The sequence below is a fragment of the Myotis myotis genome, unplaced genomic scaffold (genome assembly GCF_014108235.1).
Source record: "Myotis myotis isolate mMyoMyo1 unplaced genomic scaffold, mMyoMyo1.p scaffold_m19_p_2, whole genome shotgun sequence".
Taxonomy (NCBI): domain Eukaryota; kingdom Metazoa; phylum Chordata; class Mammalia; order Chiroptera; family Vespertilionidae; genus Myotis; species Myotis myotis.
In genome coordinates, this window is record NW_023416324.1 from 210,115,110 (window position 1) to 210,138,426 (window position 23,317).

At 51.3% G+C, this 23,317-nt stretch overlaps 1 protein-coding gene across 5 annotated transcripts; it reads left to right on the plus strand.

Annotated features, from left to right (window-relative positions):
- Nucleotides 1–907: 907 nt before the first annotated feature.
- Nucleotides 908–22,510, plus strand: WDR4 (WD repeat domain 4). Of its 5 annotated transcripts, none has more exons than XM_036351476.1 (12): nt 924–1,064; nt 2,759–2,827; nt 4,019–4,162; nt 10,237–10,423; nt 11,009–11,121; nt 11,567–11,627; nt 12,852–12,950; nt 14,719–14,783; nt 15,587–15,770; nt 16,641–16,710; nt 18,259–18,416; nt 21,597–22,510. In XM_036351476.1, the coding sequence occupies exons 1-12, from the start codon at nt 976–978 to the stop codon at nt 21,639–21,641; spliced, it is 1,284 nt and encodes a 427-aa protein (XP_036207369.1). In that variant the 5' UTR covers nt 924–975; the 3' UTR covers nt 21,642–22,510. The 5 variants fall into 5 exon arrangements, with proteins under 5 accessions (XP_036207374.1, XP_036207369.1, XP_036207372.1 ...); XM_036351479.1 differs by having other exon boundaries at nt 10,267–10,423; XM_036351481.1 differs by lacking the exon at nt 21,597–22,510 and having other exon boundaries at nt 908–1,064; nt 10,267–10,423; nt 18,259–19,219.
- The last annotated feature ends 807 nt before the right edge of the window (nt 22,511–23,317 follow it).

Genomic DNA, 23,317 nt, shown 5'->3' on the forward strand with positions numbered 1-23,317 from the left:
GACCTAACACTTACCAAGAGAGATGGTATGAAATCAAATAATTCTCCATTTTTATCAAAGCTGTAAATGATTAATATACCTCCTCATTGTTTTTAACATTTCATAGAAGTGAAAACTTGGTGATAATTTAACTAGCCATATTAAGAAATTAAAAAACAACAACAGACAAATTACACAGAACTGAAATTCAAGTTGTGGGTTTTGGGTTAATATGCTAAGATAATTAGATAGTAAAATATCAATGCATCATAGTAATGATGAAATTTATAGTTTACCTATATATAAGAGTAATGATGATAAAATCCACTTGAACAATACTTTTGCAGGCAAACGTTAATGTCTAATAGCACACAACAAAATAAGTAGTACCAGAAGAGACATAAAAAAGGAAAGATTGTGAAAATAAGACTTAGCTTAAAAACATTTCAACTCAGACTTGATTAAAATTAAAAAGCAAGATATGGGTTATCATGGAATTTGATAAGAAAAAGATCTTGAGGCACAGCAATCTTGTTTGCACAAGTACTGTAAGAATTCAAAGTGTGAGGCAAGTGACTTAGCATCTCAAAAAGATCCAAATGATTGAGTTGTGCTTACATCTGATCGCCAAGCACAGTTCTTTAAGTTTTCTTTTATGCATTGCTCCGTGTCGCGTGGGGGCAGCCCTCACGTAGTTTCACGGTGCATGATTAGAATTCAGAGCCGGCCATTCGGTCTGGAGGAAAAGACCAACATTATCGCGTGTGCCGCGTAGTCCCCCGGACGCATCTGGTCAGCGACACACCCGGAGTCTCCAAGAGACAGGAACCCGGTTTGGAGGATGGAGAGCGAGAGCAGACCTTCTACGCATGCCCGGGTGGGCGCTGTCCCCGGGGCCCTGTCACCTCGCTGCGCCTGCGCGCAACGTCACTTTCCGGCGCGGCGGGGCAGGGGCGCTGGGCGGCGCACGTGGGTACGAGCGCGACGGCTGGGCTCATGGCGAGTTCCGCGGGGCTGGCTCAGTGCGGGCGGGCGCTGGTGGTGCGGGGAGGCAGCCGGCTCCTGGCCACCACCACGGCGAGCAGGTAAGGCGTCTGGGCGTGGAGCAGGGAGCCAGGCTGCGGGTGCGCTCGGGGCCTGGAGACCCCGGTTTCCCTGCGCCCGGGGCTGCGCTCGTGCCGGGGTGCCCCGTGGGAGTGCCGCCGCTGCCTGCGGGCCTCCTCTGCCTCTTTGGCCTGGCAGCGTGCCTGCACCGGTTCCTTGCAGCCCTTCTCCCTAGAGCCGCCCCGGCCGTTCCCCTGGCCACGTGTCCAGGGCCCCGCCCCTTCGATGGCTGGTCTGCGTGGGTCTGGGCTGGGTTCTGAGGGGGGCAGATGGAGCCCAGGTGCGTGGGGCGATGTGGGGCTGGATGGGGCCAAAGCGGGGTCCCGGGGACGCCCGGCAGACCCGAGCGCGGGGAGGAAGGCAGGCTGGTCGGAGGGGTTGGCTCCTGAGGGCGCCCTCCCTCTGGCTCCCTGGTCCTGCGGTGGCGCCGCACACTCCTCTGCATCTGTGGACCCCGCCCCACTGGCTCTTCCGGATTCGAGGGAGAGAGAGAAACATCAATGATGAGAGAGAACCACTGATTGGCTGTCTCCTGAACGCCCCCCACCGGGGACAGAGCCCCTCACGCAGGCATGTGCCCTTGACCGGAATTGAACCCGGGACCTTTCAGTCCACAGGCCTACGCCCTATCCACTGAGCTAAACCAGCCAGGGCTGCTTTCCCTAATTTAACGTTCTTTCCCTATGGTTCCCCAGTGTGGACACAGCGCTCGGGATTTTTAACTCAGGAAATGTTTGTTGCTCCATTATTCTTGACTCGGGAGCTTGGGGGATGTTAGTAACGGTCCGTTTTGGCCCCTGTTTCTTTTCTCGGGGTTTTGATTCTCATGCTTGAAACAGACAACGTGCCTAACAAATGCACTATCAGTGCTCCCTGTTCAGTGTCCTGGTTTCAGAACTTCCAAATCAATGTTAAATTTAGATCTAACAAAACATTTCCTCCCAGACCTGTCACGTATCCCAGATTACTTTGTTTTCCAGCCTCACAGTGTCCCACACATGCCACAGGGAGACATCCATCTGCTTGCTGCCTTAGGGCCGGCACAGTTTCTCACTTGGAGGGCTACTTCTCTTTTCTGTGCTCCAGTGCTCCCTGTGAAGAGTTTAAAACGCAGTCACTGTAAAGGCTGGACGTTTGTACAAGATGCCTTCTGTGTGCTGGGGGGGGGGGGGGGGGGCGTAATATATAGTAGAGAACTTAGGGTTTAATGGCGAAGGTGGGTGGATCCTGTATTGGTCAGTGCTTGGCAGCCAAGGGAGCTTTTTTGGGGCAGGTGAGACATTTTTCTAAAGTAGAAATGGCAGTTTTGAATTTGGGTACAAGAAACCCACTGAAAACAATATCAGAACACATTTCTTCAAACATAACCATTTTACATTGATGTGCGAGTGCCTTAAAGAGGAGGATATGTCCCGTTGACTTTTGTTCTCACTTATTTTTTTAAACGGATTTTTGTTCAGAACCATGCCCATTGTGTATGCCAAATCCAAATAGAGATTATGGATAAAGCTCCATAACTGTTGCCTGAGGTAGCGAACCCGGACAGTTACCTGTTGTGGCTGAGACCCTTAGCTTAATGAGTAGGCAAATATTTTTCTGTTCCAGGGAAATAAAAGAAATGAGCATTTTAATTAACAAAGTACTTTTAAACAATCTTTCTATTGTTTTTCTTCAGTGATGATGACGGCAGCCTCTTCACATATGATTGCAGTACTGCAGAAAAGAAGTCACAAGAAAATAAAGGGTGAGAATAGTGGGGAAGTCTCTTCAGGACTCGATTCATGGTTTGAGTTATGGGCCCTGGTAGCCTAAGAAGGAGATTGATGTCTTCTCACTGAATTTTTCATTTCTTTTTACCTTGCTGTGTAGAAAACTGGGTACCTCAGGAAAGAAATGTGGGATTTTCAAATTAGGCGTTAAGAATATTAGGACTTTTCTAAGTACTTTTAATTAGTTTTTGTCAATAACGTTCTTATTGGCACTTTGAAATAATGCAGTCAGTTTTAAGTGCATTGGGGCAGTTGCATGACATTAACTTAGCTAATTGAAAGGTAAGAAAAGCAGAGTGTGATGATTTTATTTGGTGACTTTCTTTACTAGAATTGGTCATGTAGCTCAGCTTTTAAAAAATTATTATTATTTAATCCCTGCCTCTAGTCTTTTTTTTTTTTTAAGTATATTTTCATTGATTTCAGAGAGGAAGGGAGAGGGAGAGAGAAATAGAAACATCAGTGATGAGAGAGAATCATTGATTGGCTGCCTCCTGCACACCCCCTACTGGGTATGGAGCCTGCAACCTGGGCATGTGCCCTGACCAGGAATCGAACTGGGATCTCCTGGATCATAGGTCGATGCTCAACCACTGAGCCACGCCAGCTGGGCTCCTGCCTCTAGTCTTGATTAGTTCATGTCCATGAGGGAGTGGACCATGTGGGTCCTTCCACCTCAGCTCTTTTCTTTTTTTTTTTTTTTTTTTTTTTTTTTATATATTTTATTGATTCTTTACAGAGAGGAAGGGAGAGAGATAGAAAGTTAGAAACATCGATGGGAGAGAAACATCGATCAGCTGCCTCCCGCACATCTCCCACTGGGGATGTGCCCGCAACCCAGGCACACGCCCTTGACCGGAATCGAACCCGGGACCCCTCAGTCCGCAGGCCGACGCTCTATCCACTGAGCCAAACCGGTTTCGGCACCTCAGCTCTTTTCATTTTGGTGTGTACACTGAGAAATTGTTCTGTTAGTTAGCTTTTACTCCTTAAATGTTAGAACTGTTTGAACCTCCCCATGTTCCCCTAATAGGTCTGATAGTCTGGCTGCATGAACCTCACGGCGTTTTCTACCTCTGTTCACATTAAAAATGAACAAGGCTGGCCTAGAGGAATGCAGTCTTATTTCTTAGCAAAGTGCTCACCATTCTCCTCTCCTTTCTCAGGGAGGACGGACAGCCCGTGGAGAAGGGGAGTGACACGATCCTGGCGTCCACCTTCTCCAAGTCTGGCAGCTATTTTGCTTTAACCGATGACAGTAAGCGTCTGATTCTTTTCCGTACAAAACCATGGCAATGTCTGAGTGTCAGGTATGAAATGCTAATGTTGAATAATTACCCTGTTGAACACACAACTTACACTTGCTTGCCAATAACAATAGTGACAGTAACGATTATAATATGCAACTAACACGTAGCTTCAGTTGTATGCCCAGGGCCTGTGGGGACACGGTCCTCACTCATATCTGCTGCCAGGAGTCTGGAAGCTGATCCCACTCGGTTTGGACGGGGAGAGTCAGCCCCTGTCCCCTCATTCTGTCTTCCCTGAGGCTGCAGGGTTTAAATGTCCCTTGATAATCAGAGAAAACACGTGCCGGTTATAATGTTTGAATTACTAAATGACCAAGACTAAGGAATTTCCCTTTGTGTTGGGGACAGCTATGCTTTTTAAAGTTTTATTTCATCTCATTTCTTAAGAGAAGAATAAAAAGCCAAATTCCAGGTGACATCACAAGCAAGGAGTACCCATTCTGCCCTGTGTTCCATTCAGGTTAAAAATAAAGCCTGGTATCAGTATTCATTTTTATCTTATGTGTGTTATCATATATCAGGCAATAGATGGCCATAATAGGATGACTTAAAAGCTTTAAAAGACAGATTAAGCAGAAGGATACAGGATGTACAGTGAATTGTAAATCTCCCTCCACCTCCTCTCTCCAGTTCTCCCCACAGGCAGTTAGAGTTTCCCAGAAGAGTAACATAAATGTTTGCTGCCATGTATGCAGGTTATCCTATCTAATAATAGACAAACATGGTAATTAACCACACCTCCGACACACTTTCCATGGGCTAATCAGCAGGATATGCAAATTAACTGCCAACAAAGATGGCGGCTGGCAGCCACGCAGCTGAAGCGAACATGAGGCTTGCTTGCTCCAGTGATGGAGGAAGCCAAGGTTCCCCTCCTGCCATGGCCCAGCTCTGAGCTCTGGAAGCAACAATGTTTCAATTATAGAAGCTAAACAAACCCCAGATACCTGCTTTCAGCCAGCCGTGGCCTCAGAGCTGGAGCTGGGCCTCAGAGCTGGAGCTGGCTTTCAGCTGCAGTGATAGCTATAGAAGGTAAATAAATCCCAGAATAAAAAAAAAGAAAAAAAAGAGGCTGGGAGCTTCAGTCGCCCGCCAGCCTGAAAATGGCCCTCAGCCCCTCACCCAGACTGGCCAGGCACCCCAGTAGGGACCCCCACCCTGAAGCGGGTGTGACCAGCTGCAAACAGCCATCAGCCCGTCATCCAGGCTGGCCAGGCACCCAAGCGGGACCCCCACCCTGATCCGGATCACTCTTCAGGGCAAACCAGCTGGCCCCCACCCATGCACCAGGCCTCTATCCTATATAGTAAAAGGGTAATATGCAAACTGACCCTAACAGCAGAAAGACTGGGAATGACTGGTCACTATGACACACACGACCACCAGGGGGCAGACGCTCAGTGCAGGAGCTGCCCTCTGGTGGTCAGGGCACTCTCACAGTGGGGAGCTCTGCTCAGGCACAAGCCAGGCTGACTGCTGCCAGTACAGCGGTGGTGGTGGGAGCTTCTGCCTCCTCAGCAGTGCTAAGGATGTCTGACTGCAGCTTAGGTCTGCTCTCCACTGGCAAATGGACATCCCCCAAGGGCTGCTGGGCTGCCAGAAGGATGTCTGATTGCCATCTTAGGCCCAATCCCCCGGGGAGCAGGCCTAAGCCAGCAACTGGTCACCCCCCAGGGGTCCCAGACTGCAAGAGGGCACAGGCTGGGCTGAGGGACCCCCTCCCCCCGAGTGCACAAATTTTTGTGCACTGGGTCTCTAGTCTACTTATATAAAAACCATGGGTGGTGTTCGTCACATACAGATGAACAGTGACGGAGCGGAAGGAAGTCAGTCCTACAGAGGTTGTCTTGGCAATGGCTGCGCCTGCCCCCAAGCTGTTTCCTGTAAGGGCGGAGTTTGAGGCAGGAACCCGCCCTGGGAGCGAGGAGGCAGATCTTTCTAAAGTGTACCACGCCAGCACGGGGTGAACCTGAGTGGGGCGGCTGAAAGGCTTAGAAACGATAGACAAGAGAATGAAAGCTGGGTCTCAGTGGGACGCTGCTTCTCTGAGAGACAGCAACCACACCCACAGCCATGCCTTTAGTTTATAGCAGATGCTACAAGGCAAAGTAAGGGTGTGACCAAGATGTTTACACACATTCTCCTGGGTTTCAATCCTACTCAACTACATGCACCTGAACTCTATCAAGCCCACATCACTCAGGCACGTGGGGTCACGTGTTCTTCCATAGGTTCAAGCTTACAACTACAGCTGTTGGCTATAATTGTGCTGGGAGGGCCTTGCCCAAGCTGTGACTTGCACATGGCAATGAGAGGACTGTGCCCTCTCATCAGTCCAAGGCTTGAACCTGTCCAAAACACTGTAGCGGCTCGGCAATGAGAGGACTGTGCCCTCTCATCAGTCCAAGGCTTGAACCTGTCCAAAACACTGTAGCGGCTCCCCACAATAAAGTTTTAATTCTGTTTCTTTGTTTCTAATGTGGCCCCACCCCATAACAAAGAAACAAAGGGAAATTTCCCCGTCGAATTTCTGAATAGTATTACTCCTTCGGGAATGCCGTGTCATAAATTAAAATTGAAAGTGGGTGCAATCATCATGCTATTGAGAAATCTCAATAGTAAATGGGGTCTTTGTAATGGTACCAGATTTATTATCAAAAGATTACGACCTAACATCAAAGCTGAAGTATTAACAGGATCTGCAGAGGGAGAGGCTGTTCTGATTCCAATAATTAATTTGTCCCCATCTGACACTGACCTCCCATTTAAATTGATTCGACGATGGTTTCCCGTGATGCCAGCATTTGTGATGAGTATTAATAAATCACAAGGACAAACTAGACAGAGTAGGCATGTTCCAACCTGAACCCATTTTTGCACATGGTCAGTTATATGTTGCTTTCTCTTGAGTTTGAAGAGCATGTGATGTTACAGTTAAAGTTCTAAGTACTTCATCACAAGGGAAATTAGTCAAGCACTCTGAAAGTGTTTTTACTCTTAATGTGGTGTACAGGGAGATATTGGAATAAGTCACTATCAGTCATCGTTTGCATCACTTGTTTTTATATCATGTTTTTGTTGTTTTCATATATTTTTGTCATTTTTATATCATGCCTCTGTTCTATCCTTTTGTTACTGTTTATTAATACATTTATATATTATTGTCATTTACATTTTACTAATTTCCTTTCATCTCTCACACTTCTATTATAGAGAAAGGGAAAATAGCAATGTTAAAATACCTCTGCTAATTAATTCCCTTTTTAAAAAAAATATATTTTATTGATTTTTTACAGAGAGGAAGGGATAGGGAGAGAGAGTTAGAAACATCGATCAGCTGCCTCCTACACACTCCCCACTGGGGATGTGCCTGCAACCAAGGTACATGCCTTTGACCGGAATCGAACCCGGGATCCTTGAGTCCACAGGCCGATGCTCTATCCACTGAGCCAAACCGGTTAGGGCAATTAATTCCCTTTTGGTTGCATGAATTTCGTGCACCGGGCTACTAGTAAATGATAAAATGAATCACTTTTTGTAGCTGACTGCTATGAATTCACAGCATCCTTAACTTGAAAGGCCTGTTAGGCAGCATCTTCTTGCCAAAATAGCTAGGACATTAGCCAGTATTTAGGTTATGGAAGATAAGTGCTTCCAGGATTTGCGGTAAATACTATAAGGGGCCTTCGGGTCTGACTGAGCTTCCCCAACAGGGACCCTTGTACTTGGCCTTGGTTTTGAGTTGCTTCCACCACCCATGGGAAGGAGGGAGGGATGTGAGGATGGGAAGCAAGGCAGAGAGAAGCAAGCCAGTGATAGCAATCACAGAGGATGGCGGCTGTCTTACTCTTCTTGGGCCTCCGCGACAAACACCACAGCGTGAAAAAGCCAGGTAGTTCTTCCTTACAGTCTGGTGCTGGGATTCTGAGATCAAGTTGTCGGCAGGGTTTGCCCGGAGGCCTTTCTCCTTGGCTTGTAGATGGCTGTCCTCTTACTGCCTTCTCACAACATTGTCCCTCTGTGTCTGTGTCCCTGGTGTCTCTGTGTTCCCAAACATAAAAAATCTCATTTATCTGTAGGAGAAGTTCCAAAAATGAGTTGCCTGGTCAAAAGATAGGTGCATTGTAATCTAGGTAGAGAATCCCAGATTGCCTTCCAAGGGGCTCTGTCTCCTCCTCCCAGGCTGTAAGGTGCCTTTCCTACCCTGGACAGCACAGGTGGTGTGGAACCTGGTGACTAGACAGTCAGATAGAAGGAAGTTGGTGTCCTGTATACTTAAGTGTGAGTGAGGGGAGCACATTTTATTCTTAAGAACTGGTGTCTTGTGCACTGGCTTCTCGGTATGAGCTTTGCTTTCCCTTTGGGTTGCTCCCCTTCTCATTTGGTTATGTATTAGGGAACTCAGGCTTCCCATTGCGGTAGAGGAGCCCACCTGCACCGGTTACTTTCACATGGCCTTTCGGTAGCTCAGCGTGGAGAGTGAGAGCCGCACAGGGCTGTGGAGGCTGGGTGAGCCTGTCCCTGGCATTTGCGTTGCCGGCATACTTGGCATACTTTCCAAAGCCTGGGGCCTATGTCTGCTGCAGGTCTGTGGTTTCTGTGCGGCAGGACTTGACCAGTGCAGAGTCTGGGGGTGGATGGGATCAGGGAGGTGAGGACAGCTTCTTTGGTTCCTCCGATTACACAGTGTGTCCTACTGTGGTAATTTACAGCTCTCCAAGCGGGCACGACCTAACTGCAGTTGCTTTAAAACTTCACCTTGGAGGGTTTTGAGGAAAAACTGAGAAGGAAATTTTGGGTAACAATGACATTTTTCAAGGTAAAGTTTAGAGTAACAAAGGGCAGAGAACCTGTGAACTGGGCACGTCAGAAGAACTTCAGGCTCAGAACGGAGGCCAGAAAAACAAGGTTTTTTGAATAAAAAACGAGGACATGATGTTTTCTGTTTTGGTATTTTACATTTCTGATGTGTTAATGAGAAATCTTACGAAACCACACCATTTCATAAAACACCTGTATCCCAATAATAAAAGCCCTGGAAAAGGCAGCGTCTCTGGACATCAGATCTGGGTTTTTTCTACCCTCAGGGGCCTAAAGATGGGGAGAGTGGCTGCTGAGATGTGTGCTGTGGGGGAGCTTTTGAACCCAGGCACTCCATGAAGGGAGGGGAGGGTGCCGAGGCCCTGTATACGAGGGCCTGTATACGAGGGCCTGTATAGGAGACCTTGTGTAGGAGACCCTGTATTTTAGACCCTGTGTAGGAGACCCTGTGTAGGAGAACCTGTATAGGTTGAAGATTGCTCTGGCCTCTGCCTTCCCCAGAGTACTTACCCCTGGGGAAGTCCATAGGCCTCCTAACTGTCCTGTCCTATGACCTGCCCTTCCTCTCCCTTCTGCTACCTGAATCCCCGGACCCAATGCCCTAAGCCTACTCTGTAAAGCTCAGCTGCATCCTGGAATCATCGCCAGGCCCAATTTAGCCTGAGCAGCTGAAAGCCGCCATCTGGTGCGAGACAAAGGGACATGATTCGGAGTCTGGCAGAAGCTGGATGGGAGGGATGCTGCGTGGGGGGTGGGGTGAAGGTGGGGCTGGATTCCCTGGGGTGGCCGAGCTCCTTGGATGCCAGCCCAGCTCCTGGAGGACTGTCCTAGCTGCTCCCCCAGAGCGCTGTGGCTGGGCTGTCACAGCTGCTTAATTGGCCTATTAGAATGGCACAGCCATTGTTGAAATCACAGGGCTGGGAGAATTTTGAGGCATCTTACCCGGAGCCTGATTGTCTCTCTTGTCGTTGTTTTTACCATGTTTATTGTGCCTCCTCCTGCGGTCCTCAGGCCTGCTGGTTCCTCTGGAGCGAAGCCTGGGCGGCCTCCTCCAGGCCTTTCTGTCCTTGTGTCATGGTTTGGAAGTCAGTCTTCCTTTTTCACTGGTGGCCTGTTTGGATGGTGTGTTGGGGTCCTAATTTCTTTAGGCTTCAGTTTCCATTTCAAGCTGACATCTGGAGTTCCACATGCTGGGAGCGCACGGCTTGCAGGCCTGTTGCAGGATCTTGCATTGACCTGTGTCCGTCTGTCAGCCAACCTTGGGCATCTCTCTGGCCTCCTAGGACCGTGGTGAGGAGGTGCACGGCCCTGACATTCACGGCCTCTGAGGAGAAGGTTTTGGTGGCAGACAAGTCTGGGGACGTTTACTCCTTTTCAGTGCTGGAGCCGAACGAATGCGGCAAACTTGAACTTGGGCACCTGTCGATGCTGCTGGATGTGGTATGTGGTGGTCGAAGTGCTTATTAACTCTGCTGTGGTCGGGCTCAGGTGGGGCGGGGGCGGGGGTCTTCCTGTGGCAGGGACAGCCTCTGCAGATACATGAGCAGGAGGATTGGGATCCAGGCATGTGAGGCTGACAGCGGGCGAGTGAGGAAGGCACTGGGTTGTTCCGGACGTGAGGTCAGCCCAGGTCAGGGCGATGCGGTGGAGGGGCGCAGTCATGAGTCAGAGTTCATCCTTCATGCTTCATGGGCATCTCCATGGTGTCCTTCCAACTCCTGAGCCAGGAGCTGTCCCAGTGAGGGCTGGGCTGTAGCCGTGGGTGGTGGAACTGGGGTGGGTTCCCACGGGGACATGCAGGCATAATGGGGGGAGTCAGGACTTGGCAACTGTGAAATAGGAGGGAGAAGAAGGTGACTCGGTGCTGGAGACAGGAAGGCATGGGTGGCAGTAAGGAGTTGTGTTGAGATGGTGTCTTCATGGATATGGAATGGGGGCTGGAGACGAGGTCTGAGGGGCGGTGGTGGAGGGGAGTGGCTCTGGCTGTCCCGTGACTGGATCTGCCCTTTCTCACCCCTCGCACAGGCCGTGAGTCCTGACGACCGCTACGTCCTCACTGCTGACCGGGACGAGAAGATCCGGGTGAGCTGGGCCTTGGCACCGCACAACATCGAGTCCTTCTGCCTGGGGCACACTGAGTGAGTCTCCTTCTGCCCTGAGCTGGTGTCTGGGGAGAGGTGGTTCCTCAGGCTGAGGGACAGCTGGTCTGAGTCTGGCCTCTGGGCAGTGTTGCTGCTTCTCCATCCCCCACTGTCTTCCGTGTCTCCCCCTGGCATGGAAGGCGGCTGGTGCTGGGTGCAGGCAGCTGAGAGGAGCACACGTGGGTCTGTCCAGCAGGGTGGCTGGGCTTCATTGGATCTGGGGGCCGCCCTTGGTGGAGGCTGTTGTGTTGTTGGGTTTCTGAGAATACATGGCCAGCGAGCTCCCAGCCTCCTCATCACTATCCACACGGCCATCACCATGTTACTCATATCAGTTTTGTTGGAGGTCAGGGGTTTGGGGGGCACAGGCTTGTCTCTGGGGTGACAGGAGTCGTGCGGAGGTCACAGCAGCACCGGCTCACTCTGCTTCTCTGTGCTGCAGGTTCGTGAGCCGCATCTTCGTGGTGCCCGACCACCCTGAGCTGCTTCTGTCCTCATCTGGGGTGAGTGCCACTCCGCCGCGGGCCCCTCTGGGTTCCTCTGTAGTGACCGAGCAGAGCCATGCTCGCGGCCAAGAGCTTATCCTCCTAGTCGTGGTTTGGACGTCAGAGTTCCTTCTTCACTGGTGGCTGTCCACTAGATGGTGCTTGTTTTCTGCAGTTTAGAGCTGGCTGGGCCTTGCTCCTGCTTGTGGCTGTGGACTTGGGTGTGTGTGTGTATGCAGGTCTGGGTGTGCAGAGCTGGAGGGTCTTGTGCAGGGAGTCCGTTCTAAGGGCTGTTGTTACATCTGTCATAACATCGTGATCCCATTTTAGACAGTTGGTGGAGGAACCCTTTCTGAGTCTATAGGGACCTGGGTTTGGTCACCACTGCTGCTGACATTGCTCGGTATCCCCATGTGTTTCTCCTTGTGCAAATGCCTGGTCATTGATGTGCCCGTATGTTTATGCACATGTATGCTCATGTGTGTGCATGCTTGGCCCAAATACAGCTTGGCATGTGACATCATGTTACCATGTGTCCTATGCTTATTTTGCTGTGTGTGGTTACCCATTTTTCTTTCTATAAAAAGAAACACGACTTTTTTTTTGTCTTAAACATATTTTTAAAAATTTATTTTTATTTTTATTTTTTATTTTTTTTTATATATTTTATTGATTTTTTACAGAGAGGAAGGGAGCAGGAGAGTTAGAAACATCGATAAGAGAGAAACATCGATCAGCTGCCTCCTGCACACCCCCTACTGGGGATATGCCCGCAACCAAGGTACATGCCCTTGACCAGAATCAAACCTGGGACCCTTCAGTCCACAGGCCAATCCACTGAGCCAAACCAGTCAGGGCTAAAAATATATTTTTATTGATTTAGAGAGGAAGGGAGGGGGTGGAGAGAGAGAGAGAAACATAAGTGATGAGAGAATCACTGATAGGCTACCTCCTGCATGCCCCCTGCTAGGGATTGAGCCTGCAACCCAGGCTTATGCCCTGACCTCGAATTGAACGATGACTTCCTGGTTCATAGGTCAACGCTCAACCAGAGCCACACTGGCCAGGCCCATTTTTCTGAATGACTTGCATGAGCTCTTTAGAGCAAAGAGCCATTGGTTGAGAAGGGCGCTCTGGTTGTCCCAGAGTTACCATCCCCCCGACCTGGTGGAAGCCTGGGTGCTTGCGGCGGGGGGCGGTGCCAGGCCCCTGAGAGGTATGCTGACCTGTCCTTGTGTGCAGGACTGCACCCTGAGGCTCTGGGAGTACAGGCGTGGCCAAGAGCTGCACTGCTGTCACCTGACCAGCCTGCAGGAGCCAGCGGGGCCCCAGAGCGACAAGGTAACCGAGTTTGTCTGGGTTGTGGGGGCTGCAGGGTGCCTCTCCAGGCACTCGGGTCTTGAGAAAAAAAATGTTTTACGTTGGAAACATTTCTCTGCTGTTAGTGCAGCTGGAACTTTTCCAGCTTGGGAGAAATCATGTATTTCAGATTCTAGGCAGCTAGTCAAGTAAGTGGGAAATAATTTATATTCTTACCATGTTTGCATTTGAACAACTAATTATAGAACGGCCTCTAATCCACTTGGAAATGGAAAAAATAGTGGGGCTAGAGCAGAGAGCCTTGCTGTGGTTTTATCAGCTGGGCAGCGGGCTGGTACCCACCCAGCATTCCCTGTTGTCCATCATGGATTAATCTCATGACCCCGCAGTTCAGGTTGCCTGGGTCTTTGGTTGCCAAGGAGATTTCCAGGGGGGAAGTGTGGGCTGCCTTTCAGGATCCCCAGGATTCTGTGTTCGTGGGCACCCAGCTCTGATGCTCCCGAGCTAGTCCTGTGCAGCCAGGGTCCGGGTTGGTCACGTGTGGACGGCTCTGCCAGCTTCCCAGAGGTCCGCCTGGTCCTGGTGGGGAGGGAGGGAAGGACTGCTATCATGTCCACTCAGGCCTGCAGAGCTCGGTACCCTCTGCCTGTCCCCAGGGGCACCAAGCCCTTCCCCCTGCAGTCCCCATGTGGAAGTCTGCTCCCCTGCATGTCTGATAAGACCTGGGTGTGAAGAGCAGGGCTTGTCTGCCGGCTCCTCGGCTTGGCTTCTCATTTCCGTTGTCTGCTCTGAGGCACTCCATGGCAGCTGCCCTCACAGGTCCTCAAAGTGGGCAGGCTGGGCCTGATCCAGGCCAAGGTCCCTAGGACCCCTAGCTGAGCACCTGCAGTGACCACCAGGCCAGTGGCTCCAACTGCTCTGCTGACCCATGGGCGCCTCCTGCTTGTATCCTGCAGTCGTGGAAGCTGCAGCAAACAGGCCTGATTTTTTTCTGCTAACTTCTCGCCCGTGTGCCCTCCCTCTCCCTGATGCTCCAGCAGCGAGGTTGATGTGAGCTCTTTCTAAAGGTGACACCGGCCCGGCCTGCAGGACCGGGGGCAGCCTTGCCTCTCAGGTGCCTGCCCTGCTCGGGCCTTGTGGATGCCAGGCCCTTCCCTTTCCATTTCTGACTGGTGCTCAGTGTTTCATCCCTGCTGGGTGTGTGGGCACCTGTAGGGCAGTTGTGTCTGTACCGAACAATCCCCTTCTTTTCCACTTGTGTTCTCTGTTCCCTTCATTCTTGCTTTTTGACCAATTCCGTTGGTTTTGGAGACATTCTATTGTCTGGAGGGAGGGCCAGACCATGGAGAGGCTTTTGCCACGTGCCGGCATGTTGGCATTACTGAGAAACAGGAAATCAGCCCTTACCTTTCTTTTGTAAAATTATTTTTATTGATTTCAGAGAGGAAGGGAGAGAGAGACAAAGACGGAGAGAGAAACATCAATGATTGGCTACCTCCTGTACACCCCCATACTGGAGATCAAAGCCTGCAACCCCAGGCATATGCCCTGACCGGGAATCAAACCATGACCTCCTGGTTCATAGGTCGATGCTCAACCACTGAGTCACGCGGCCAGGCAAGCCCTTGCCTTTCTTTTCCCTCAATAGTTTGCGGAAAGTTCTGGCACTGTCTTCTCTCTCTCATCCGGGACATGTGTGGGAACTCAGTCTTGCAGCGCGAGCTCAGTGGGAGTGGAACAGGCTGGTCTTGGTCCCTGACGTGCAGTTAAGCTGCTGCTTTCCTTGCAGAGGTTTGCCGCATCCAGGATCACTTACTGGAGCCGGGACAGCTGTGTGGCGCTGCTGTGTGATTGGTAAGCTCACGGCTTCGGTCCCCTCCAGCCTGTGAGAGAGGGAACACATGGATTGTTCCACTGGCCCCACATTCTGTCTCCTAATTCGGGAGGTTTTAGTTAGTGTATTGGGACCACAGCTCCCTGTCGGGGTGGGGTATGTGTCTCCCTTTCTGAAGTTGCTGTGGCGTGTAGGTGAGGGTTAGAGGCAGGCAGTCTTTTACAAGCTATTTAAACACACTGGCTTAATGGACAGCAAGGCCTGGGACTGGTCTTTTGTGTGTGATCAATCTCACCTAAGGGTCGATTGTGGTAGAGTCTGCCTCAGTCAGTGCCAGCTGAGAGCGGTCTCGGTAGACCCCCCTGAAGGCCAGTGGTTGGTGAGCTGGATTAGGTAGCACATGCCCTTAGCTGCTTCCTCTTGAGCATCTTCCCTGTGTTTGCTCCTACTTGTCCTCATAACAAGTGTAGGGAGGGCACCTTAGCTTGTCTTAGAAATAAGGACGCAGGTTTAGAGAAGGTGGAAGTGCCAGGAGGTGTCCTGCCTGCTGCCTGCAGGTGGAACGGCTGGTTCTGTATTGGTGGTCCTTGTGTGTAACACGTGACCCCAGGACTTGGTGACTCGGATGGCCCTCACCTCACAGTCTGTGGCTCAGGCTCTGGGAGCGCTCAGCTGGGTGCTTCTAGCTCAGGGTCTTGTGCAGTTGCAGCCAACATGTTGGCGAGGACCGCGCCTCTGTCTGGGGCCGGCCGGGCGGAGGCTGAGCTGCTGGCGGTGTGGGCTGTGGGAGTTGTAACGATCTCCCTCTCTTTCTCGTGGGAAGTGTCCCTGTGGTCTACATCTTCCAGCTGGAGGCCCCCAGGCGGCAGCTGGTTTACAAGCAGCAGCTGTCTTTCCAGCACAGAGTGTGGGACATTGCTTTCGAGGAGAGCCAGGGGCTGTGGGTGCTGCAGGACTGCCGGGAAGCCCCCCTCGTGCTCTGCAGGCCTGTGGACGGCCAGTGGCAGGTGAGTTGTGCTGGGCCCCTGCTGTCCCCTGAGCCTGGGGTGGGGGGAGGGCCACAGCTCTCATACCTTTCCGCTGATCAGGCCTTGATGCTGAGGGTGTCCTGGGTGGGCGGTCATAGGACTTGTGACCCGGGAGAAGGGAGCTGGGTACCCGGCCAACTTGTCCAGTGTCCTGAGCCTGCAGTGGCCTTTGGGAGGCTCACCACCCCAAACTGGCATGTTTTCTCTGTTCCTGTCCTGGTCACACTGCTTTTTTTAAAAATTATTTTTAATCAGAGAAGCTGATACTTGGTGTGTAATCCTTAAAGTTTGCAGCTTAGCATGGCCTTGCGCCTGGGGCAGTGGTCCCACTGGCTACAGGAGCCTCTGGGTTTGGAGGAAGGCGTGTGGGCTGTGGGCGAGTGAGCCCCGCGCCTTCTCTGAGTCAGCCCCACATCCTGAAAGTGGGGGCGTCTTCTCCTTCCTGTCCCGTGTCTGGCAGGACTGCCGTGGGAAGGATCCGGGAAAGCACGCCTTTCCCATCCTTTACAGACGCTCGCTTGGCCGAGTGTCCGCAGGAACCACTGACTTTCCAGGGGTGTTTATCTGGAAAGTGGCAGAGAACAGAGTGCCACCAGCCGGTACCTGTCAGGTCTGCCAGGCTTCGTAGATAAAGTCGCACCCAACAAGCCAGTACGTGAGGTGCCAGCAGCCCTCGTGTCATGGGCTTTATCCTGACGAGATGTGGCTGCCGTGTTTGGTGAGCCAGCTTCACCTGATCGTGTAAAGATTTACGGGGTCTCTTCCCTGGCCTCACAGTCCGGGCACGGCAGGTCTGCCCATTATTGTGCCGGCAGCACCTTCTGATACGGGTTTTCCTTTGCCCCCCAGCCTGTGCCTGAAGATGCCACGGTGAAGAAAGTCTGCACGCAGCTCCGTGGGCACTGGGCCATGCTGGAAGGTGAGGGCGCGGCCTGTGTTCAGGGTAACATCCGACAAAGCAGATTCTAGGACGAGGTGCACAGTAGGAAGCTGTGAGAATATAGGGGGTGTGGGATGTGCGTGTGTCCCTGTCGGGGGCACCAAGGAGGTAACCCACTAACCAGGTTTGACCGTCAGGACAGCCGAGCTGCATGTGCCCTGCGGTCTGAGTCAGAGCAGCTGCCGCCTTTCTGCCTCCAGAGCTGGGGTGGCAGGCCCCAAGGCAGGGCCAGTGCCTCTGTGGCCCCCAGAGGGAGCCGGAGCCACCCAACGGCCCCAGCTGGTGGCGTGGAGCGGCTCCACAGTGCGTGCAGTTTCTGGGCCAGGAGACCAGGTGTGAGGACAGTCTCCGGTCGCTGAGTCGCTGAGGGGTTTCACAGCCCAGGGCAGGTGCTCACAGGAACATCAGCTGAGGGGAGAGGGGAGAGCAGTGGGAGAAGACAGGTCCCCCACCAGCCTCTGCATTCAGTGAGGGCAGCGAGGCTGTCCGTTCCTTGGGCCTTGTCTGTCACAGGGCCCACAGCGAGCGCTGAAGTGGCTGCGCTGGGATCTGTCGGAGAGAGAGAACACGGTGAGACCCCATCTGTCTGCACTGGTAGAAGGCAGACCCCTAGTCACACAGCTCTTGGCTGTTTTTCCTTCTGCTTCTCTTCGGGAGAGACTCGAAGCGACAGTGTCTGAGAGGGAATTTGTAGCTCAGCACTGGAATTCAGGTGCCTTCATTACAATCACGAAATTGATGCTCAGAAGACATCTTGCAAAGCCAGTCTGGGTTCCTGGGAGCTCTCAAGAGGGCCTAGCGTGGATTCAGAGTCTCTACGGGAGCAGTGATCTCAGTGTGCATGCGAAGCGTTCCCCATGCAGAGCCTTCTCCATGCAGAGCGTTCCCCAGGCAGAGCGTTCCCCAGGCGGCGCGTTCCCATGTGAAGCGTTCCCCATGCGAAGCATTCTCGGGAGGCCCATCGGCTCTGATTCCAGGGTTAAGTTCCATCCTTTCTCTCAGGGTTGAAGGGTTGGGGCTGTTTGGGTTTGCGGGGGCCACACTGGGAAAGGACCTGCAGCAGGACTGTCGGGGACCGGGTAGAAGCATCACTAACAGGCCCCTCCTGGGGGGCGGGTCTTGGAGAGAGCATGGGGAAGTCTTGAAAATCACAGAAGGGTAGGGGAGCTGAGGGAGCTGGGAGGTCACTCCTGCGGGCAGATGAAGGTCATGCCTGTGGGCACAGGCCTGCGCCTCCCTGACGGGCCCTGTGGAGTTCCCGCCGGGTGAGGGGGTCTCAGGAGTAGCAGAAGTTTGTGTTCTCTTGGAAGCGAGTCTGAGATCCAGCTGTGTGGCTACAGCGGGTGGGCCTCGTGAGGGTCACCTTGGAGAAGGCACCACAAGCCCACAGAGACTGCGTGGTTGCCGGTGGATTCCCTGTTGCGGGAGGGCCTGGCAGGCCCACCAGATCCCGCTGCTAGAGGCGGCGTCCCGCGATGTCCTGCGTCACCGTCTCACTTGGCATCTACTCTTGTTCCTCCCGCACAGGCTCTGCTGGCGTGGACGAGGGCTTCAGCAGTCTGTACAAGGCCACCTTTGACAACATGACCACTTACCTGAAGAAGAAAGAGGAGAGGTTGCAACAGCAGCTTCGGAAGAAGCGGCATAAGAACCCACCCCCTGGGCCCAACGGGCAGACCAAGAAGGTGAAGGCCGGGGAGGCCTCCTGGAGTGGCTCGTCCTAGCCCTGGTGCCGGCTTCTGGCCTCGAGAAGCAGCGTAGCTTTTGTCCCCTCCTTGCCAGCAGCTCCCTTTGAGGAAGAAAAGGGGCACATCACCGTCCACTCCGCTTGGTGGCAGTGAGGTCCATACAGCTCCCCAGACACCTGGGCTGGCCCAGTAACAGGGTGTCCCGGGCTCTAGAACATTCTGTCGCTGAGCAGAGGTGTCTTGAGCATCCTCTGGTTGCAGGGAAGCCAGAGGGGGAGACACTGCAGGTGAGCAGCTCGCTGCCTGGAAGCACTTCATCTTCATGGTGGAGGACGTGTGAGCCTCTTCCCATAATGCCGCCCGTGCCGGGCACACTTCCTTCCAGGGGAACCCCCACAAATGGTTTCACAGCAGCGTGAGGGGCATTTTCATTTTCCTGGCAGCGGTCCTTCTGGAGGGTGGATGGCACTGTTCTCCACGGCGCTGCTCCCCACGCGGGCGTCAGCCTGAGCGGAATGGAGTCTCAGTTCCTCCCCAGCCTGGCCCTGTGTTCCGTCCGCGCAGTGAGGGCTCCTGCTCAGCTGCAGACGTGCAGGCTTGGCAGACACAGCAGAGAACTGGACTTTTTCAGGACGTGAGAACATGTAGAATAGGGGAGTTCTACAGGGAAATGGTTGATGACATGTGCATGGATTGATTTGAACCTTGCACACGTCACAAAGAGCAGGGGTGTCAGCCGAATTCAAATCACCAATCAATAAAGACGAGCTTTTGCAGCTTCTGGAAATGTTTAGCAGCAACATGTGGAGCTCATTTCAGAATACATCGAGCAAAACCGTTTTTGATGAGTGTACTGTGTGTGACCGAGCAGTGCACTCTGATTTGAAGAGAAAAGGGTTTTGGTGTGGGATTCACGAGGTGCTTGGAGACAAACCGTTCTGTGTATCAAAGCCGGAGTGCTTCACATTTTTCCTCAGTGCCTTGTTTTACTTTGAACACTGATCTGAAAACTACAGTTTGTGCCGCACACAGGATCCCTTCCCACAGGAACAGCCCCAAGCGAGGGGTCAGGGACAAAACCAGTTCAGGTGGAGGGGGTGCCTGGGGTGAAATGAGGGTCCTGGGGCAGACGGGTCCCCAGGGTAGAGGGGATTGCCCGGGCCATGGTCCTGCAGGAGGGGCCTGCCTGCTAGCACTGCATTGGGCCCAGGGGTGTTCTCATCAATAACCTGCTTTGAAATTCTTGGTTTTAGGAGAAATATAGGTTTGGTCTTGTTAATGTCATGTCTTAAGACTGGTCAGCAAACTGGCCTGCAGACCAGATCCCGTCCACTCCTGGTTGTACAGCCTCCGAGCTAAGAATGGTTTTCGCAGTTTTAAACGGCTGTAAAAAATCAAAAGAAAGGTAATACTGCAGCCTTTGTGAAAATCACATGCAATTCCAGTTCCCGTGTCCATAAAAGAAACGTTACGGGTGCAGCCACGCCTGTTCGTGCAGGTGTGTGGTCTGTCTGTGCTCCGCGGCAGAGTGGGGCCGCTGGCTGGAAGGACAGCCTGCAGAGCCTAAGCTGGTTACTGCCCAGCCCTTTCCAGAGAGTTTGTCCACACCTATTCATGCCCCATTTAAATTCGTGAAATTTTCAAAAGGAACTGGTTCATTTATTTGGAAAAAACCCAACTCTGTGCTTCCTGTGTCCATCTTGAGCTTTTGCACACTCACGGGCAGTGTCTGATAGGTCAGTTCTGGGCATCCCCGCCCAGATTGGGAGCGAGCCCTGAGGTGGGGTGTGGAGCGGGGGGCTGGGGGGCCGGGGGTATCTAAGGAGGTCCTTTTGCTTCCACATACCTGACAGTATAGGGGTGCCCAGAGCAAAGGTCAGTAGATCAGAGCAGAGTTGGGGGGTTGGGAGGGGGAACCACAGTCATCTGTCTTTCTAGTGGTTGTTTTTCTTTAAAAAATATTTTTTTTTATTGATTTCAGAGAGGAAGGGAGAGAGAAACATCAATGATGAGAAAGAATCATTGATTGGCTGCCTCCTGCATGCCACCCCCACCCCCCCTCACGGGGGATCAAGCCTGCAACTCAGGCATGTACCCTGACCATGAATTGAATCGTGACCTGATTCATACATAGGTCAATGCTCAGCCACTGAGCCACACTGGCTGGGCAAGGGTTTAAATCTCTTAACTCTTTCCCTAGAACACCGTGTCCCCTTCCTTCTCTGACTTTAGCTTTTTGAGAAGACCAGGTCCATAGCCGTCTCCTGATTTGCAAAGCAGTTTCTTGACTCATCAGTTGACTTATTGTGGGAGCCAAGGACTTGGTTTCCTCACACACTCCTAATTATATCTCACTTTTTCTATCCTTTTTTGGTTTCTACATGTTTTACTTTGGGGACATTCCTTGGGCTTCGTTCCAACTCATTTATTTTTGTATTTTTAAATATTAAATTTTTTTATTGATTGATTTTTAGAGAGCGAGAGCAAGGGAGAGAGGAATATGAGTTTGTTCCACGTATTTATGCATTCATTAGTTGATTCTTGTATGTGTCCTGACTGGGATCAAACCCACCACCTTGGCATATCGGGTCGATGCTCGAACCAACGGAGCTACTCTGCCAGGGCCCACCACATTTATTGACTTTAAAAAATCGGGTTATATTTCTTAATTCTAAGGGTTCTAGTTCTTTTTACATTTTGATTCAAGTGCAGTATACAAGAAGGGCATCTGGAAAGCACAAACTGAAATTTCACTGGACACACATGTGACAGTCTCCACCAGAAACAGGACATTTACCCTCAGCTGAGAGGCCCCCAAGTTCCTTACACCCCTTTCTCCCCACCCACCCCCCTTTCCCCAGTGAAGGCCAGGCCCATTTAACAGGTTAGTTTGCTTTGGCTCAGCTTTTTGGGTGGGATTCATTTACATTGTTGCAAATTGTTCATTCTTGTTGCTACGTGGTATTCCCATGTGCGGAAACACCACAGTGTATCCATTCTGCTAGCAACTGGCATTTGAATAGTTTCCAAACCGGCTGCAGTGCACATCCTGGTCCTTGTCTTTTGGAACATACGTAAACATTTCTGTCCGCTGTATGTTCAGGAGTGGGCTGCTGGCTCACAGCTGTTTAGCTTGGGCGATGCTGCTGATCCTTGTTAATTCTAACCCCTCCACAGAACGTAAGATTTGGTGCATCTCATGCCCAGCATTTGAGGCGATGATGGTGACTTTTGCAAAGGCACAAACTTGAGAGCATGGGAGTCAGTGAAGCTGCCCACCTGTCTGTCCTCCAGACTGAAACTTGATCTTGCTCTGGGCAAGGTCACCTTAAAGCGACGTGGATGGCCCACTGGGGGATGCCAGCCATAGGTCAGGAGGACACTCAAGTCGCCTGCGAAGAGGTCAGCATGGCAAGGAGCTGAGACCTGCCAGCAGCCGGCGATTGACCGCCCGGACCGAGCCGTCTTGGACGAGCTGCTTTCTCTAAACAGAGCACCGTGGTTCCTCCCTGCAGCACCATTTGCCCGAACCCTGCCGTGTTGACAGCATTTTTCTTTCTAATTTCCCTTGTGGTTTCTTTGATCTATGGGTTATTTGGATGTATGGTTTAATTTCCAGACATTTGATTCTTTTTTCTTCTCGTTACTGGTTTCTGGTTGTAATTCCATTGTGGTCCTAGGATATATGTTGATTTCATTCCTTTAAAAGTTACTGAGTTTTGTTTTCTGCTCCACAAACGGTGGTTATTTTACGTGCCCTTGAAAATAATGTGTCTGAGTTGTTGGCTGGAGGAGTGTCTGTAAATGTGGATTAGATAAGTTGGCGATACCAACTTGAAAACTACTACCTTCCTCATCTTTGTGCACGTCTGTTATTGGAAACAGTATTTAAATGTCTGTAATTGTGGTTTTGTCTAATTTCCCATTGTCCTGCTGGTTTTGCTTCATGGATTTAAATATTCTGATATTTGGTTTGTACACACTTGGGAATTTGTTATCTTGTGGAATGACCCCATCTTCATGAAACATCCTCTCTTTATTTCCAGTTCTGTTCTTTGTTCTGAAGTATAAATTGATGTTAACGTACCCACTCCAATTTTCTTTCGTCAATGCATGTTAGCATGGAATTTCCTTTTTCGCCCTTTTTTAACTTATATGCGTTTATACTTAAAGTGGGCCATTTGTAGACCATGTGCCCTTAAAAAAAATCCCCTGCCTGGCTGGTGTGGCTCAGCAGTTGAGCATTGGCCCAGAATCAAGAGGTCTCCAGTTCAATTCCCAGTCAGGGCACATGCCCGGGTTGCGGGCTCAATCCCCAGCAGGGGGTGTGCAGGAGGCAGCCGGGTAATGATGTTCTCTCATTGATGTTTCTATTTCTCTCCCTCTAAAAAGCAACTAAAAAAAATGTTTTTTAAACAAAAGAAATCAGTTAAAAACCCAACCCCAAGTCGTTGGATTTCAATGGAAGTGCAACCTGAGCCACATAGGTAGTTGGAAGTGTCCCAGCTTTGCAAAGTCTTTAAGAAGCAGGTGAAATGAATTTGAGCACATAGTTCATTTAAGTCAGAACAGCAAAAATAGTCTCAACACATTACCTGTGTAGTTATTCATGAGCTACTTTATGTTCTTTTTAATCCTCATGTTGCAGGTTTGCCTTCTCTGTGCAGCTCCCCCTTTGCAGACTTTCTGTCCCAAATTCGAATTGCCTCGGCCTCCGAATTCCAGTGTCGGTCTCCCCTCGGTGGTCAGGCTCCGTTTGGGCTTGTCCTCCCTGGGCTGCGGTCAGAATCCCTTCCAGGCACAGATCCTCGAGGGTGTGTCTGCCTCTTTTAGGGACCACCGACCTGAGCAGCCGGCTTTCCAGCTGGTCTGGGTGGTTCCGGACCATTGTCTCCCAT